Here is a 17,348-nt window from a genome sequence, read left to right as displayed (position 1 = left end):
TTTTTGCAGACACTTCATCCAATGGTCTTCCATCTTTACGTTTCTTATGAGTTAATATAAAGATTTCTGCCTTGTAGGCTCCATCCCATCTATGGCCTAATAGGATTAAGTTGATGTCAAATAAATTCTCAAGACAAATGTAACAATATTATAATTTGTAAATTATCCACAAATACCTTTTCGGCCATTAAGGTTCCAATGCTTTTGGATCCTCCAGTGTGAGGCATCTTTTGCTTTGTCCTATTATTTCTATTTGCTTGGCTACGCTTCTGTTATTAAAACACACAATAATATCATATAATATATTTATAAAAAAATAAAGAGAAATATAAACTATGTGTTGGTCTTTTCTAAAGTTGTTACCTTTCCTTTATCAGAAAACCAATAAGAGACAAGACCAGTCCATTGGTCCCTTGGTATACGAGTTGGTCTACTTTTTATCAAGGCATCTCTAGTCTTATACCTTGTCATGTACATACACCTTAGTTCACATTTGTAATTTTTCCATTTCTCCCCTAGTGATTTTTTTACAAAATCTTCATCACGTGCGGGGATTGAGAATTTCCTCTACATAAATAACACACAAGTAGTTACAAGGTTATATAAAACAAGCAAAAAATAAAATAAAATAAAATAATATTAAAAACTAATGAGAATAGTTATTTCATACCCTCACAAGCTCCACCAATTTCTTTTTTTGATCTTGATCAAAACTTCTCCAATCATCTATGTTTAAAGGTGTTAATTTTGGGTTTCTAGCTATAATGCCAAGAAAGCTAGCAAGCTTTCGACCCTCTTTTCCTATGGCTTGGTTACGGTTATTGAATTGGACATCAATTGTCATCCATGAGGCATATTCCATATATCTTTTAATAAAGTAGGTCCACGAACCTTCCTTGTCTCCGAAGAACCTAGCATAAAAGTATTTAAATGTCATGGCTTAACTAAAGAAAAATAATATTATAAAATAATTATTCATTACAATAATTTCACATGATTCATCATTTTGCTCAACATCAATGCTACCTGAATTTTTCAATCCATTTAACTTGGGTTCACAACAATTTGAGGTGTTCATTAATTGCTCTATATAAGGCTCCACTTCATCATAATGTCTATCTACAAGTCTAAGATTATTTTTTCTAAGTTAATTTGATTTTCTGGGTTGATATTCAATGATGAATTTGTACCACAAGGTGTTGTCAGCAAAGCCTCTTGCTCAAGAGTTTGTAGGACCTGTTGATCCAAATGCTTCAAGCTTTCTTGATTAGTTTGAATGACAAATGAGTGGCTATATAAATGATGGTGAAATTGAACGACAACTTGCATGCATGGAGAAATAAACTATGGTTGGCCATTTCGAATTAGGACAACCCCAATAACAATTCCTAAGCCTAAGGCGCTGGTTCCAATCACGAATGATTGAGTGAAATATGAAAATTTTAAAATAAGGGCTTGGATTGAATCACTTTTGAAGGCTTCAAATGCATCTTGTGATTATCCAGTCCAATGAAACTTAGTCTTATGGAGAATGTAGAGGGTGATAAGAATTACAAAGCTTACAAGTGTGGGATTTTCATTTTCCAGGTATTAATGTTTGAATTTGTTTGCAGGAGAATGTGTTTACATTATGATGCTTACCACGGTCATTCTTCTTGCCTTATGGTCATTTTTTGTGTTGGGATACAAACAAGTCCCACATCGATAAAATAACACAACAAATAACAACTTATATAATACAAACATACTTCAGTGATTGAGAGACCTTTTGGGTGATGACCAAAAGCAAAACCGTGAGGGCTAAGGCCCAAAGCGGACAATATCTCATCATTGTGGAGTATGTTTGTGTAATAACCTTATAAAAATAACTCATAAAATATCCACTCAAACAAATATCATAAAATAACCCCATCAGTGGTATCAGAGCCTGGTTGGATTCGGTGACAACCAATAACCTCATAAAAACTCATAACATATAATGTGCTATATAAAGACAGATTCCGCTGCATGAAAGGTTAGGTCCCTTGTTTGAGAGAAGGATTGTTGGGATACAAACAAGTCCCACATCGATAAAATAACACAACAAATAACAACTTATATAATACAAACATACTTCAATGATTGAGAGGCCTTTTGGGTGATGACTAAAAGCAAAATCGTGAGGGCTAAGGCCCAAAGCGGACAATATCTCATCATTGTGGAGTATGTTTGTGTAATAACCTTATAAAAATAACTCATAAAATATCCTCTCAAACAAATATCATAAAATAACTCCATCATTTTGACACAAGCTACACTTTAGAGATAAACAGGTAGCGTGGAAGTCTGCTGGTAAGTTTGAGTGAGAGGTTTAGTGTTGAAGAGACAAAGTTAATAACTACGTTAGTTTTTTATTCTAACTTAAATTAGAATGATGTGACTATATAATTTACATGACTTTTGTTGATTGGTGGGACAGGAAATGAGACACGAATAGGGGATAGATGATTTTCGTCTATGAGTAGTTTCCTCAATGAACTATCTATCTTGGCATAATTGTTAATAAATTATATTATTATTAAAATTAATATATAATTAAATTTTCTAATAAATACATATTTTTAAATATATAAATTATATTGTTATTAAAATTTGTAAAAATAAATATTTTTAAATATATACAAATTATATTTTTTATTTATAATAAATATTTTATATTGTGATGCAAAGTTATTTTTAACTATTTTATATTTAAAAAATATAAATATTTTTAAGAAATAAAACTAAAAATATATTGAGAGCTAAACAAAATATATGAGATAATAACAACTCTTAAAAACGCTTTAGTTTAAGAAAATTTAATAAAAAAAATACGTTTTATTGAAAAGTAATTACTAATGATATATTAATATTTATATTCAAAATAATTATTCTAATTTATATACGTGCAGAAAGAGTTTAATTAACTCCTAAACTTTAGGATTAAATTTCAGAATTCAAATAAGCATCAACATTGTATATACGGTTAAACAGCTAATTAACGAGGAGAAGCAAGTCAAAGTTCTCAAAATAATGTTATCCCCCACAACACTAGTATTAAAGGTGTTATTTTATTTTATTTTTTTTAGAAAACAAATAATATTAATTTGAAACCAATCACTGTACAAGGCGACCAAATTAAATTTGAAGAGAAGAAGCAAGGCATGAATTTTGCAAATTCAACACAATCCCAACAAGAAAACAAACCCTCATGTTTCTACAAGTCACTATGTTTTCTTGTTGAGAGAATCAACCTGAGAACTCTTTTCCTTGATATTGAAACATCTTTTTCATTCATATTTCAGTGAGATGAAGATTAATTGTAAAAGAGCAAGCTTCCATACATATTAGTTTTAGTTACATACCTACACGAGTTGGACTGATGTTTTACACGCACAAATGCACAGGATATCTCTTTTTTGTGAACCCAGTTAAGGAATGAAACACGAGGTTACGTCACTAGTACTGCATGTTGGAATAATTAGGAGAAAATAGAAGAAAATCAGTTTCAGACGTGTCAAATGACATTTTCCTTTAAGAATTATAACCCCACACAAGATAAACTTTAATAAAACAAAAGAGGAAAATAAATACTGTATTACTTTAAGAGGTCAATATTCCCGATAGGCATGCCATATTGCAATTACCCAATGAACCATGCTATTATAATCATGACATACCCGATACATATTACATAATATCAATCATCCAAACATACGCCAGAAACTCGAAATAGAGCTTGATGCGCCTTGCATGTTGCAATGTATAATATATGGCGAAAAACAGTGTAAGAATTTGTATCAACAGCGAAAATACCAAAAAATGAAATTGGCAGTTAGGAGTTTCAAACGCATCAACCAGGAGAAAAAACCACAGATTTCTACAGTTGGAAACTACAAAGCATTTCATTAGCAACTTTCCCAGCACTTGGTTTTTTTGTTTTTTTTTGTTCTGTACCCTCAACTTATTGGTGAGAGACGGATTTTTTTGCAATACTATGACTGTTGCTGGCTTGAAAATATTTTGTATACAGTAAATATTGAACACAAATTCTTTATTAAATAAATTGTCTTCATAATGTGTGAATACAAAGTGTCTAAGTACTTCGTCAGCTCAACCATCAAGTTAGCACAACAGTCATATGAAAACATTTTAAATGTTGAAAAACAATAATACATTTAGACACCCTCAACTCTTTGCTTCCACAATTCAACTAGGTTCCAAAATGTCACTTTTTCTCACATAAAATATATACATTCCATTAAACACACAGTTCAACTAAAATTAATATCTATTTATGAAGGTCAAGCAGCAGCTAACTGAGAGCAGGAAAAAGGGAGGAAGGATCGGGGCGGGAAATCAGAAATTTGCTAGAGGTTTTACACATACACATAAATAAGATGCTTGACCATAACATAATTTGATTTCAATACCATCTCAGGATAATCAACAAGCAGAAACTGGCAAAAGTAACTAACATTACCGTAGCAAGTTCAGAATAAAAATAATCCAGATTCCCATCCATAGTTTTAACTAAGAGTCAGTTCTTATCGATCTATGATATATTTTGTTGCTTATAAATGAGGCTATATTGCAGAAGAAAATCTAGTTATACCTGCAAAATTCCAATATGGACTCAACTTACTAAAGTACCCATCTGTTATAGTAAAAAAAAAATACATTTCAAAATTGTCATGTAACTTTGGCACCTTCTAAGCATATGTAATATACAGTTGAACACAAAATTAAACTGTATACGGTCATCATGCTACCAGTAGTCCCCGCATGAACAAGTCCCCTTACTAAAATGGTGAAAACGATTTGCATCCCTAACAATTATGGACCTTCTCATAATGGCTGAAACCATCTTACTAAATGTATGGCAATCACCACAGACCCTCAAATTTTTAGAGATCCTTATGGGTTCACCCTCAGGGATTCCAATTAGACCAAATGCAATAGCCAACTTTTCACTATGTGTATACAACATTTCTTTCTTAACTTCCTCCTCGACATCTTGCAACACAAAATCTGTATCAGGTACATATCCAGCCATCTCCAACTTCTTAATCAAACTCATCAACATTTCATAGATTTCCTTTGATTGAGGATGGGATCTATCTCCGACACTAAACTGATAGGTTTTGTCATCCACTTCAATCCATGTCCATCCAGGAACTTTTTTCAGCTTCCTTTGGGACATCATATCCCTAAATTTTGCCACCTTTTCCCACTTACCAGCTTTTGCATAAATATTAGATAGCAACACATAGTGCCCTGGATTTTGTGGCTGTAGTTCAAGTAGAGAATTGGCAGCCTTCTCTGCCAACTCCATGTTCCCATGAATTCTACATGCCCCAAGCAAAGCACTCCACAGCCTCTCATCTTTTTCAACATTCATAGCCTCAATTAACCGTAAAGCCTCATCTAGCCTCCCAGCACGGCCTAGAAGATCAACCATACAGGTATAATGTTTGACATCAGGGGTAACAGCATGTTCTTCCCACATAGAATCGAAGAACCGAAGACCCTCTTCAATGAGTCCTGCATGACTACAAGCATATAAGAGGGACACAAAGGTGACCCTGTTCGGCAATATTGCACAGCTCAACATCATATGAAACAAACCAATGGCTTCCTGCCCCATCCCATGATAACCGTATGCAGCAATCATGGCACTCCAAGAAACAACATTCTTTTCTTTCATCCTATCAAAAACCTCTCTTGCAGACTCAACACTCCCACACTTTGCATACATATCAATCAGTGCGGTCCCCAATATCACATCCAAGGAGAAACCATTTCTCACAATGTATTCATTAACAAACCTAGCCCTGTGCATAGCCCCCAGTTTAGCACACGCGTTGACAACAGTCACCATAGCAACCTTATCAGGAACAACACCTTCTTCCCTCATCCGATCAAACAAGACCAATGACTCATAGGCATTGCAATCAGCATAAGCACCAATCATCACCGTCCATGTCACGAGGTCCTTACTGAGCATTCTCTCAAACAACCGCTGAGCATCCTCAACCACCATGCACTTGGCATACATGTCTACAAGGGAGGCACAAACAAAGTGATCCAAATGCAACCCATGTTTCAAGACCACATCATGGATCACACGACCCATTTGAAGGTCCTTTGTGTCTCTGGAAGTTCTTATCACAAAAGGCAAAGTGTAGTTGTCAGGTGTAACACCACATCTCAGAACCTCCCTGAAGGTAGCATAGCAACTTGCATGGTCTCCAACCTTGGCAAATCCACCAACCATGACACTCCAAGTTTTGGGGTCTCTCATTGTCAATCCATCAAACAGAGAGTATGCATCACTAATGGCCCTGTGTTGTGCATAGGTGTAAAGGAGCTTGTTTGCAACAACCAGGTCTTGGATTGTTCCGTTGACTAATACATTGGCATGAACCTGTCTGATATGGAAAACGTTTCTGCATCTCAACAACAGGTCAATACAAGACTCTGCTCCCATTGAGTATCGCTGGTTTTAAGTGTTTTTTTTTTTTTCCTAGTGGCTGGTAGCAAATAAACAAAAGTATGCTGACTAAAAGTTTGAAGTGACAGTCTCAAAGGAGCATCTGAGTTCGTAAATAATTAGGAAAGTCCTAAGTCTCAATACAAATATATATGTAAGTGGATAAGACCAACATGGGAAAGTTTATAATCTATTAGATAACCGATATTCTCATGTACACATCTTTTTAAGGATAATTTTATTTTTAAATTTTTAAATAATAAAAAATAATATTAAAAATTAATTATCTTTGTAAATATCAGACTTGAACATAAGAGTTTAAATTCTAAATACCAAATACAGCATTAGTAATAATAATCATAGTATAAAATATTTATAATCAACTGTTTGGAATCTTTGGATAAATGACTCTTAATTGTGTTTTTTTATTTTTTTATTTTATTATTATTTTTTATATATCTAACAACAACTAATGCTTGTGGGGTTGGATAAGGGACTTTAATGAATTATTTTTAATCTGATTGATTTTAGTGTATCTATTTAGCTCATTTTCACCTAAAATTTTATTCCTTCTTTGTTAATGGAAGTTGTCGGAACAATAATTTTTTCCATCTTTACTGAGCGGAGAGGGCGATTTGATTCCCACATCAGTTTAGAGTATTTCTTTAACAAAAAAATCAAACAGTTGCGGCACGTCGAGGTAACAGTTTTTCTCTCTTTAAGCATATTTTGTTTATAATGAACCAATTTATTTATTTATTTATTATTATTATAGTGATCAATCTATGCTCAAATGAACCCCAAGCGTGTGATTTAGCACTAGGGATTGATCTACGCTTAAGCAAGGTCAGGGAGTCGAATCCTGCCTTGTGTATGCAGCCTCGTTAAATATTGGAGTCAACTATCTCACTCTTTGAGGTGCCTCCAATCCTGGATATTCCAGGAACGAAAAAAAAAATCTATGTGTTCTTACCGGAAATCGGTCGTAGGGGACAATCTGCTGGGTAAGATCGGTGAGCTTCCTTCACTGGTACATTTGATGCTTCAAGACGGGGGTGGTACCTGCAAAAGAGACTCCGATGTTAAAGTTAGTGTTTGTGGATATATGAGTCTCGTATAAGTAGTGCACGTACCTGAGTATGAATTAGGGTTTTGTTGGGCCTTGGGCCTAAGATCAGTTATGACCTATTTGAATGCCGAGCTGACGTTGCCTAGCGCGTGTCCGAGGTCACTTTGCACTGAGATGCCGAGTTCGAGCTCGGCATGGTGGTACGGGTAGTACACTAGCCCCCGAGCTCCGAAGACCGTGGGTTGAGGAGTTTAGACCGAGCTCGTCAAGGAGTAGTGACCCTTCGCGTACGCCTACCTGTCAAGGCGCCATGTGACATAACTGTCGCTTCGTTCTCGAAAACGTGTAGGTGGCGTGTTAATGAGGAGTGACGGTTATGTAATGATGGCCGTGCTTGCCATAATGGGCCTCATTAAATGTGTCGCCAGTTTTGCCCCCTGGCTGACACGTGTTGTGGCTGTTTGAATTTTTGGGGGAAACCTTTTCTTTCTCTCTCGCGCCCCTTCCCATTCACTTTACTCTTTTCACTTTTTCTTCCTCCTTGACTTCTTGTGCACGCTGCTCCCTGCGCCTTTGTTTCTGCCATTCCCGTTCTCGTTTTCTTTGCCTCCGTTCTTCTCCGTCGCCTTCTCCGGCAACCGGGCTTTCATTCCCCGATTTTTGTTCTTTCTTTGTCCAAGGAGTACCAGGTACTTCTATTTCTTTAAGTTCTCCTTCTTCTAAAATCTCTTCCATTTCTTGATGGCTGGTAACAGTGGTGCCGCTTGTTCTGCACCTGCCAAGGGCAAGGGTAAGGCGCGCGACAAGACGGTGGCTACCGGGGTGGCCGCCGTCGAAAAGAAAAAGGCGGAGAACCAGCCCAAAGAGCCCATCCCCGGCATTCCTGGCTACGACTGGGTCAAGAGTGACGTGGGTGAGTTGCAGAGTGTGTTTAGGTCGTTCCTGGAGATCAACGCGATGCGAAAATCGCATAGGATCTGTGATTCTTCCATCTCCAAGTTCATCCGGCTCGAGCCTTGTCGGCCCGATGAGCGTGTTTATATGGGGGGTCCTTCTGACCCTCCTTTCTTCTATGTGTACCAGTGTCTTTTTAGGGATTTAGGCGTGTGTCTTCCTTTTTCTCAATTTGAGTGTGATTTTTTGAATTTTATCAACACGGCACCTTGCCAGTTGCACCCCAACAATTGGGGTTTTTTGCGGGCTTTTCAAGTCTTATGCTCGGCCTTGGGGATAGAGGTGTCTCTGCCCGTTTTTCTCCATTTTTATCAGTTGAAAATAGGTGTTCCGCCTTACGGCCTTATGTCCCTGAGTGGGAGTAAGTCTGGGGGTTTATTTTCCCTTTACTCCCAATCGTATAAAAATTTTAAGCAAGAGTTCTTCCGGGTGGCGCTTGTGGGTGTCAACCCGTTGGAGGATGGGGTATTCTATTTCGGCAGGTTGCCGAAGTTCCCCTTCTATTGGTGGCCGACCCCGGCTAGGTTTCACGGAGTGGGGGAGTTGTAATTGTCGGCCTCGGATACCACCGCCATTGCAAACCTTGAAGCGCTCCCTCGTCCGCTGGATTGCAAGCTCGTCTTGTCGCTTGCCAACTCGGCGTACAAGGAGAGGGGCTTAGAGAGTGAGTATCTCGTCTTTCTTTTTAGGGTTTGTAAGAGTTTCTGTTACTAATGTATTTGCTTTCTCTTGTTTGTAGGAATAATGGGCAGAAAAAAGTGGCGCGAGTTGAAGCATCGCTACAACGTTGCCGAAATTGAGGTTCCCGAGCCTCAAGAGGAAGAGGTGGCCCCCCTGGAGACCCGAAGAAAAAGAAAAAGGGTAGAAAAGGAGGTCGGGGGGACCTCTACCCCTCGAGATGCTGAGGAGGTGACCTCCAAGGCCACTGATGCCGATGTAGTCGACCTTACTGGGAGTTCTCTGCCTGAAGGAGCTCCCCAAATGGTGGTTGAGGAAGGAGCTCAGGTTGCTGAGTAGGCTGCCCAGGCCACCGAGGTGAGTGCCTTGCTTTTTATCTTTTCTTCTATCCTCTATTTTTTTGTCCTTTGCCTTAGGAAGAAAGTCTTGTCTTTTGCAGGCAGGGAATGTTGCTGAGGTCCCGGTGCCTTCGAGTTCGGAGGTGCCAGGGGCGGACCCCCCGTTGCCGAGCAGGAGGCGCCTGCCTCTGCTTCTGCCGAGGCCCGCGGCAAGGGGCCCAGCTGCGAGGTCCCGACTTCTACTCCAGCGACTTCGGTGCCGCCGTCTGGCCAGTCGAAGGGGGCCCCCAAAACCCAATATCTCGCCCAGCGCTTCGTGAAGGGTTCCTCCCAGGTACGGTTGGACCATGTGAGCGCTTTGGAGGACATAGAATCTTTATGTAGTGCGGGTGTAACCTTGGAGAAGTTCTTCTCCAGGAGTTCGCTGAGCACGAATGATCAAGCCATGATCGAGTCGGCCGGGCCTGTGAGAGGTCTTGATTCTTCTAAGGTCTTCCTGCAGAGGACGATGGCCATCGTGGATCATTGGAAACACAAGTGGGTCAAGCAGCAGGAGGACTTGGCGAAGCTGAAAGGGCGAGTCCAGCCTTTGAAGGAAGAAAACAGGGCATTAGTGGCTGCTCTTGGCGACGCCAAGATGCAAAATGAGGCCGAGTTTCAGGCTACCAGGAAGGAGCTGGAGAGAGTCCAGAAGTCTTTAGAAATTGCTCTGAGGTCTAATGAGACTTACGCTGCTCAGGTTCGTGAGTTGCAGGAACTCGCCAGCTCTTCTCGGGCTTGAGTGCACGCCTTGGAGGACGAGGTCACCTCGTAGAAGGTTGAATTGGTGGCGGTGGCTGAGAAGCGTCTTTGTGATGAGGTCCTTCTCGGTGGGAAAAAAGAGGAGGTTTCTGCTTTGAAGGTGGACCTCGCGAAGTTGGAGGTGGCGAAGGCGGGGCTGGAGAAGAAGCTTGAGGAAACTGAGCAGGCTGTCGTGTTTGAGCACAAAAGGGGATTCCTCAAGGTAGCTCGCCAGGCGAGGCTACTCGCACCGGGGTTCGACCTCTCCGCCATGCATGTGGAGAAGAAGGTACACTTTGGGAAGCTGGTGAAGGAGGACGACCTCGAGGACAACTCAAGTGAAAATGCCTCCGCCTAGGCCGCTTTTGTAATATCTTAGTTTAGTTTTCTTTTCTTTGAATTCGTGTATTGAACTCGTGAAATTGTTGTATATATATATATATCGTTTTTTTGAGATTTCGATGGTTCTTCTATTTTTGAACTTGTGTGTTTTACGCTTGTGCGTTTTGTGCTTTTTCGGGGCTCAAACTTGGCCTGATGTGAATAATTTGTCCTAAGGTTTGAACTCGACCTTTAGCTTAGAATGAAATAAATCGTACCAAGGTTCGGACTCGACCTCAGTGTAAAGCAGAATAAATTGTGCCAAGGTTCGAACTCGACCTCGGCTTTAGAGTGAGATAGATCGTGCCAAGGTTCGAACTCGACCTTGGCTTAGAGTGGAATAAGTCCTACTAAAGTTCGAACTCGACCTCGATTTGACGTAAGGTAACTCTTACTAAGGTTCGAACTCGACCTTAATTTGACGTAAGGTAACTCTTATTAAGGTTCGAACTCGACCTCGGGTTAAGAGTAATATGGATTATATCAAGGTTCGGACTCGACCTCGGGTTTAAGCGAAACGTATTAAGGTTCGAACTCGACCTTGTCTAAGAGCGAGATATGTCGGCGTAAAGTGAAGTAGATCATGCTAAGGTTCGGATTCGACCTCGGATTCAGCCTAAACCATCTTATGGTAAAATAATGTAAAATTAAGAAAATATGAATGGAAAAGAATGAGTTATTTTATTGATTGTATATATGTGCCTCGTTAAAAACCCTTTCAGCGAAAACCCATTTTTCTATTTTTTGAGACAAAAAGCTGAGGCGGGAAAAGAGTGCACAACTCATTCTTACAAGTTCAGCTGAAATAGAATTTAAGATGTGTGGCGTTCCAAGTCCGCGGAATGACTTTGCCGCTGAGTTCTTCTAGCCTGTATGCCCCATTTTCTAAGTCTTCTACAACTCAGAATGGGCCACCCCAGTTGGGTGCAAGCTTTCCATCTGATGCGTCTTTTCGTGCTTTGCCTAACAGTCGTTATACCAAGTTGCCAACTCGGAAAGAGCGTGGTCGTACTCGCGTATTGTATCTTCTGGAAGGTCGGAGCTTGTAGGCTTCTTCATGGATTTGAGCTTCGTCTCTGAGCTCGTCAATTAAGTCGAGGTCAGCTGCTAACTCTTGAGCGTTCTGCTCGCTGTTGAAGACCTGGCGTCGGTGAGATGTCTCTCCGATTTCCACTGGAATCATTGCGTCAGCTCCGTAAGTCAGCCTGTAAGGCGTTTCTTGCGTTGTTGACTGGGGGGTGCAATGGTACGCCCAGAGAATACTGGGAAGCTCGTCAGCCCATTGTCCTTTGGCGTTTCCTAGCCGTTTCTTGAGCTCTCGGAGTATCACCTTGTTTGCAGCTTCAACTTGGCCATTGGTCTGTGGATGTTCCACTAAGGTCGGGAGGTGCTTGACTCCGAGTTCCTGGAGGAAGTCAACGAAGCTCTGCACAATGAATTGTCGGCCATTATCAGTAACAAGGGAATGGGGGATTCCGAACCTGCATACAATGTTCTTCCAGGTGAACTTCTGCACGTTCTTAGTGGTGATCTTGGCTAGTGGGCATGCTTCGATCCACTTGGTAAAGTAGTCAATTGCTACCAGGAGGAATTTGAGCTGACCTTTTGCGGGGGGGAACGGTCCTAGGATGTCCATTCCCCACTGGGCGAAAGGCCATGGCGACATCATCTGGTGGAGGGCTTCAGGTGGCTGTCTATGCGTATTGCCGAACTACTGGCACTTTTTGCATTTTTGCGTGTAGGCTTGGCAATCCGACTTCAAAGTGGGCTAGTAGTATACAGCTCGGAGTACCCTGGTCGCCATCGAGCGTGCCCCAAAATACATGCCACATATACCTCGGTGGATCTCCTCGATGACATATGCGACTTGAGGTGCAGTCAGACATTTGAGCAAAGGGGTGGAGAGCCCGCGTTTGAACAGCTCGTCTCTGACAATTACGAACTTGGCTGACCTGACTCTCACCTTTCGAGCTTCATCCTTGTCCTCGGGCAAGATTCCTTCTTTCAAGTAATTCCAAATGCCTGTCATCCATCCTTGCTCTCCTCCGTCGCTGGTGTTGACGACCTTGTCATCCAAACTGGGTGAATGTAAGGTCTCTTGTATGATAGTCCGGTGTTGCCCGAGACGCTTTGTGTTGGCAAGCTTGGATAGGAGGTCGGCTCTTGCGTTTTGCTCGCAGGGTACATGATGGATTGTGAACTCGTCGAAAGAGAAGATTTGTTGGGTGGCTAGATGAAAATACCTCTACAGTAGGGTGTCTTTGGTCTGATACGTTCCACTGAGTTGTTCCACCATGAGCTTTGAGTCGTTGTTGCAACTCACCCTTCGCGCTCCGAGATCGTGGGTCAACCTTAGCCCTGCTAGAAGTGCTTCGTTCTCTGCTTGGTTGTTTGTCACTTTGAAACCGAACTTGAGGGATTGCTCCAAAGTGACTTGGTTCGGTCCTTCCAAGATGATACCTGCACTGCCACCCTTAGAGTTGGAGGACCCATCAACATACAAAGTCCATACCTGTGGCTCCTTGACCGAGGTTGGCGTAAGTTCGGCCACGAAGTCGGCTAAGCACTGAGCTTTCAAAATGCTGTGACTTTCGTACTGGATGCCGAACTCAGACAATTCGACCGACCATGCTATCATTCGCCCGGCGAGCTCTGGCTTTTGCAGGATTTGCTTGATTAGGTAGTCGGTCTTGACTACCACCTGGTGACTTTGGAAGTAAGGTCGGAGATGCCGAGCTGCGGTAACAAGTGCTAGTGCCAGCTTCTCTATCATCAGGTATCATTTCTCTGTGTCTTGGAGTACTCGGCTGATGAAGTAGATTGGTGTTTGCACTTTCTGGTGCTCTTGTACTATAACTGCGCTGATAGCGCTTTCAGCTACGGCCAAGTAGAGGAGGAGGTTGGCTTTTTGATCCGGCCTTTGTAGGATTGGCGGGGTTGTGAGGAAGGCTTTGAAGCTTTTGAAAGCCTCTTTGCACTGGTCCGTCCATTTAAAATTTTGCGGCTTACGCAGGAGGGTGAAGATGGGCCCCGCTTTCTCCGCCAGCCTGGGGATAAAACGGGACAAGGAAACCAACCTTCCCGCCAAGCGTTGGACTTCCTTCACAGTTTGAGGGCTCTGCATCTGGATGATGGCTTTGCACTTCTTCGGGTGGGCCTCGATCCCCCTGTTAGTGATCATGAATCCAAGGAACTTACCTCCCTGGACGCCGAAGACGCACTTCTCTGGGTTAAGGCGCATGTTGTGCTTCCTGATCTAGCTGAACACCTCTGCCAAGTCGGCAGCATGAGCTCCGGCTGAGGTGGTTTTGACCACCATATCATCGACATACACCTCCATGTTCCGTTCGATCTACTGGTGGAAGACCTTGTCCATCAGCCGCTGGTAGGTGGCCCCTGCGTTCTTGAGGCCGAAGGGCATCACTCGATAGCAGTAATTGGCATGATCGGTGATGAATGATGTGTGCACCTCGTCAAGTGGGTACATCATGATCTGGTTGTACCTGGAGTAAGCGTCGAGGAAACTGAGGAGGGAATGCCCGGATGCTCCGTCGACCAGCCTGTCGATGCTCGGTAAGGGGTACGAGTCCTTGGGACATGCTTTGTTCAGGTCGGTGTAGTCGACGCACATGCGCCATTTTCCCGAGCTCTTTTTTACCAATACCACGTTTGCTAGCCACTTGGTGTATCTGACCTCACGGATGAAGCTGGCATTCAACAACTTTTTCGTCTCGGTGATGATGGCTTCTCGCCTTTCGCCACCGACCTTCCACTTTCTCTGGGTCACTGACCTTGCCTCCTTGTGAATTACTAACCTGTGACAGATGAAGTTAGCATCTATACCTGGTATGTCGGCGCTGGACCATGCAAAGAGGTCGGCGTTCCTACAGATTTCAGCTTCGAGCTGTTGCCGTAACTCCGGGCTCAACTGCTTGCTGATTTTCGTACACTGCCCTGGAAGCTTCCCGATCTGGAGGTTATCGAGCTCGTCAATGGGACTCGGTCGCTCATCATAGGAGTCGGACCTCGGGTCGAGGTCCGTGATGTCCACGTGGGTGATGTGAGCCACTGTGGGGGGATCACTCTAGCAACGCTCATCGGATGAAGAAACCTTTAGACTTTCGACGTAGCACTACCGAACTGTCTTCTGGTTTGCCTTGACGGAGATGATCTTGCCGTCACTCCCTGGGAACTTCATGGTGAGATGTGAGGTACACACCACTGCTCTGAGTTGGTTAAGCGTCGGCCGTCCAATATTGATGTTGTAGGACGTGTTGGCCTCGACAAGGAGATATCGGACCATGATCCTCCTTGTGGCGGGAGAGGTTCCAAAGGTTGTCAACAGGTCCACATATCCCCGAGTGTGTACTCGCTCTCTTGCAAAACTGACTAGGGGCTCTGTGTGAGGTTGGATGAAAGAGTGAGGGATATCTAACCTGAGGAACATCGGCCAATACAGGACGTCAACCGAGCTCCCTTGGTCGATTAACGTCTTGTGGACCTCCCAATTGGCTACCTCCACGGCGATAACCATTAAATCTTCCTGGTTGAGGATGACGCCAACGTAGTCGTCGTTAGTGAAGGAGATCGGCGACGAGCTTTGATATGAGGCCGAGGTAGCGGAGTGGACATTGTTGATGCTGCGCAAATGTCGTTTTCGCGCCGAACTGCTGGAACCTCCCCCTACGAAGGGGGCTGACCCTGTTTCCTGGCTTACCTCGGCCTGCATTGCACCACCGGCGTTTTGTTGAGAGCCAGAGGGTTGGTCTGTGCAGGCTCCTGAACCACGACCTCTACCTCGCCCTCGTCCATTGTATCCTCCTCGGTGGCCTTGTTGCCGCTAGACGTATTACGCCAGATGTCCCGCCTGGATGAGTTCCTCAATGCGATCTCTGAGGGTGCGACATTCCTCAGTGGTGTGACCATGATTCCTGTGGTATCGACAGTGCTTGGATTTGTTTGTGTTGTTGGGGCTGTGTCCTGGTGGTGGCAGGGTGAGTAGGTTGCTGTTGCTGGCCTCCTCCAGGATATGTACACGGGGCGCATTTAGGGGGGTGTAGAAGTCATACCTCCCCCCTTTATTTACCCTAGTCGTCTTCTTGAACTGACTATCGTTGTTGACTTTCAACTTGTCCTTGTGACCGTTGTCAGGCTTCACTTGCGATTTTCTGCGAACCTGGTCATGAAAAACGGAGTGTTCCTCCATCTGTATGTACCTAGCAGCACGGGCACGGAGCTCGTCCATGTCGCGAGGAGCTTCACGACATAGGCTATCGACAAACGGTCCGGGCTTGAGTGCCATGAACATGGTGTGTAAGGCGACCTCGGGATTCAAATTTCGAACTTTCACCGAGATGCCAGCAAAGCGTTCCATGAACGTCCGTAGTGGTTCGTCGTCGCTCTGTCTGAGACTGGCCAGGGTAGCTGACGTTATGTGATGAGGTCGGCTCGTTGCATACTGCGCCGTGAACCGTCTGACCAGAGTGCCGAAGCTGTCAATCGACTCGGCAGGTAGCTGGGTATACCAGTTGAGTGCAGCCCCCTTGAGCGAGGTCGGAAAAACCCTACATAGAATAACGTTCTCATTAGTGTAAAGGTTTACCTGTGTAGTATACATGTCAATGTGCTCGTCTGGATCCGTCGTGCCGGCGTAACGGTCGATGTGGAGAGGCTTCCATCCGAAAGGGAGAGGTGTTTCCATGATGTCATCCACAAAAGGATGACGGCGAAAGGTCGCTTGATTTCCCGTGACGTGGGCAAGAGCATTGCTGACGTCATGGGCCGACCTGTTCGTCGGTGCATGGGACCGATGTGTGGCAGGCCTAGGAGTCGGTGCCCTAGTTGCTGCTGACGGTTGAGAAACTGAGTGCCCCTCTTCCTCGTTTAGGTTACTTGGTTGAGGGGGTTGATCAGAGGGACACCGAGGGAGCTGAGCACGAATACGCTAGGTCAGCTTCATTAGCGGTACGCATCGCCGCTAGATCAGTTTCGTGCTTGGGACGCATGCTTTGCAAATCGGCGGTGTGTTACTGCCGCATCTGCTCGACCTGTTCGATCAATCTTGTCAATGCTGCTTCGTTGTCCATGTTAGTTGCGTGATCTAGGTCGTCCGTTGCGCGTCTGCTATGGCTTCTGGTGAAAACCATAAGCGTGGCCGATAAGAGCTGTCTCGATCAGTCCCACGGTGGGCGCCAAATGTTCTTACCGGAGATCGGTCGTAGGGGACGATCTGTTGGGTAAGATCGGTGAGCCTCCTTCACTGGTACGTTTGATGCTCCAAGACGGGGGTGATACCTGCAAAAAAGACTCCGATGCTATAGTTAGTGTTTGTGGATGTATGAGTCTCGTATAAGTAGTGCACGTACCTGAGTATGAATTAGGGTTTTGTTGGGTCTTGGGCCTGAGATCAGTTATGACCTATTTGAATGCCGAGCTTACGTCGCCTAACTCGTGTCCGAAGTCACTTTGCACTGAGATACCGAGTTCGAGCTTGGCATGGTGGTACGGATAGTACACTATGCTCAAATGCATTTTCAACGAATTTAATTTGTACGACTTTATTCAGCATATTTTGATTGTAGTGAACCAATTTTATTTTTTTTTCACAGTTCGTTGTATAGGAAATTTAACTCGGCGT

At 43.4% G+C, this 17,348-nt stretch overlaps 1 protein-coding gene across 1 annotated transcript; it reads right to left on the bottom strand.

The window, feature by feature from the left end:
- Positions 1-4,649: 4,649 nt before the first annotated feature.
- Positions 4,650-6,689, bottom strand: LOC109795277 (pentatricopeptide repeat-containing protein CRR2, chloroplastic). The gene has a single exon (XM_020354731.3). The coding sequence runs from the start codon at positions 6,506-6,508 to the stop codon at positions 4,787-4,789; it is 1,722 nt and encodes a 573-aa protein (XP_020210320.1). The 5' UTR covers positions 6,509-6,689; the 3' UTR covers positions 4,650-4,786.
- Between the last annotated feature and the right edge of the window lie 10,659 nt (positions 6,690-17,348).

Source organism: Cajanus cajan, chromosome 7, assembly GCF_000230855.2.
Source record: "Cajanus cajan strain Asha chromosome 7, NIPB_CcT2T_4, whole genome shotgun sequence".
NCBI classification, from domain to species: Eukaryota; Viridiplantae; Streptophyta; class Magnoliopsida; order Fabales; family Fabaceae; genus Cajanus; species Cajanus cajan.
Note: the sequence above shows the minus strand (reverse complement) of the source record. Positions and strands in the feature narration are given on the sequence as shown.

What these genes read in the sequence shown, in the direction of transcription:
- LOC109795277 (XM_020354731.3), bottom strand. Translation starts at nt 6,508, where the DNA reads ATGGGAGCAGAGTCTTGTATTGACCTGTTGTTGAGATGCAGAAACGTT.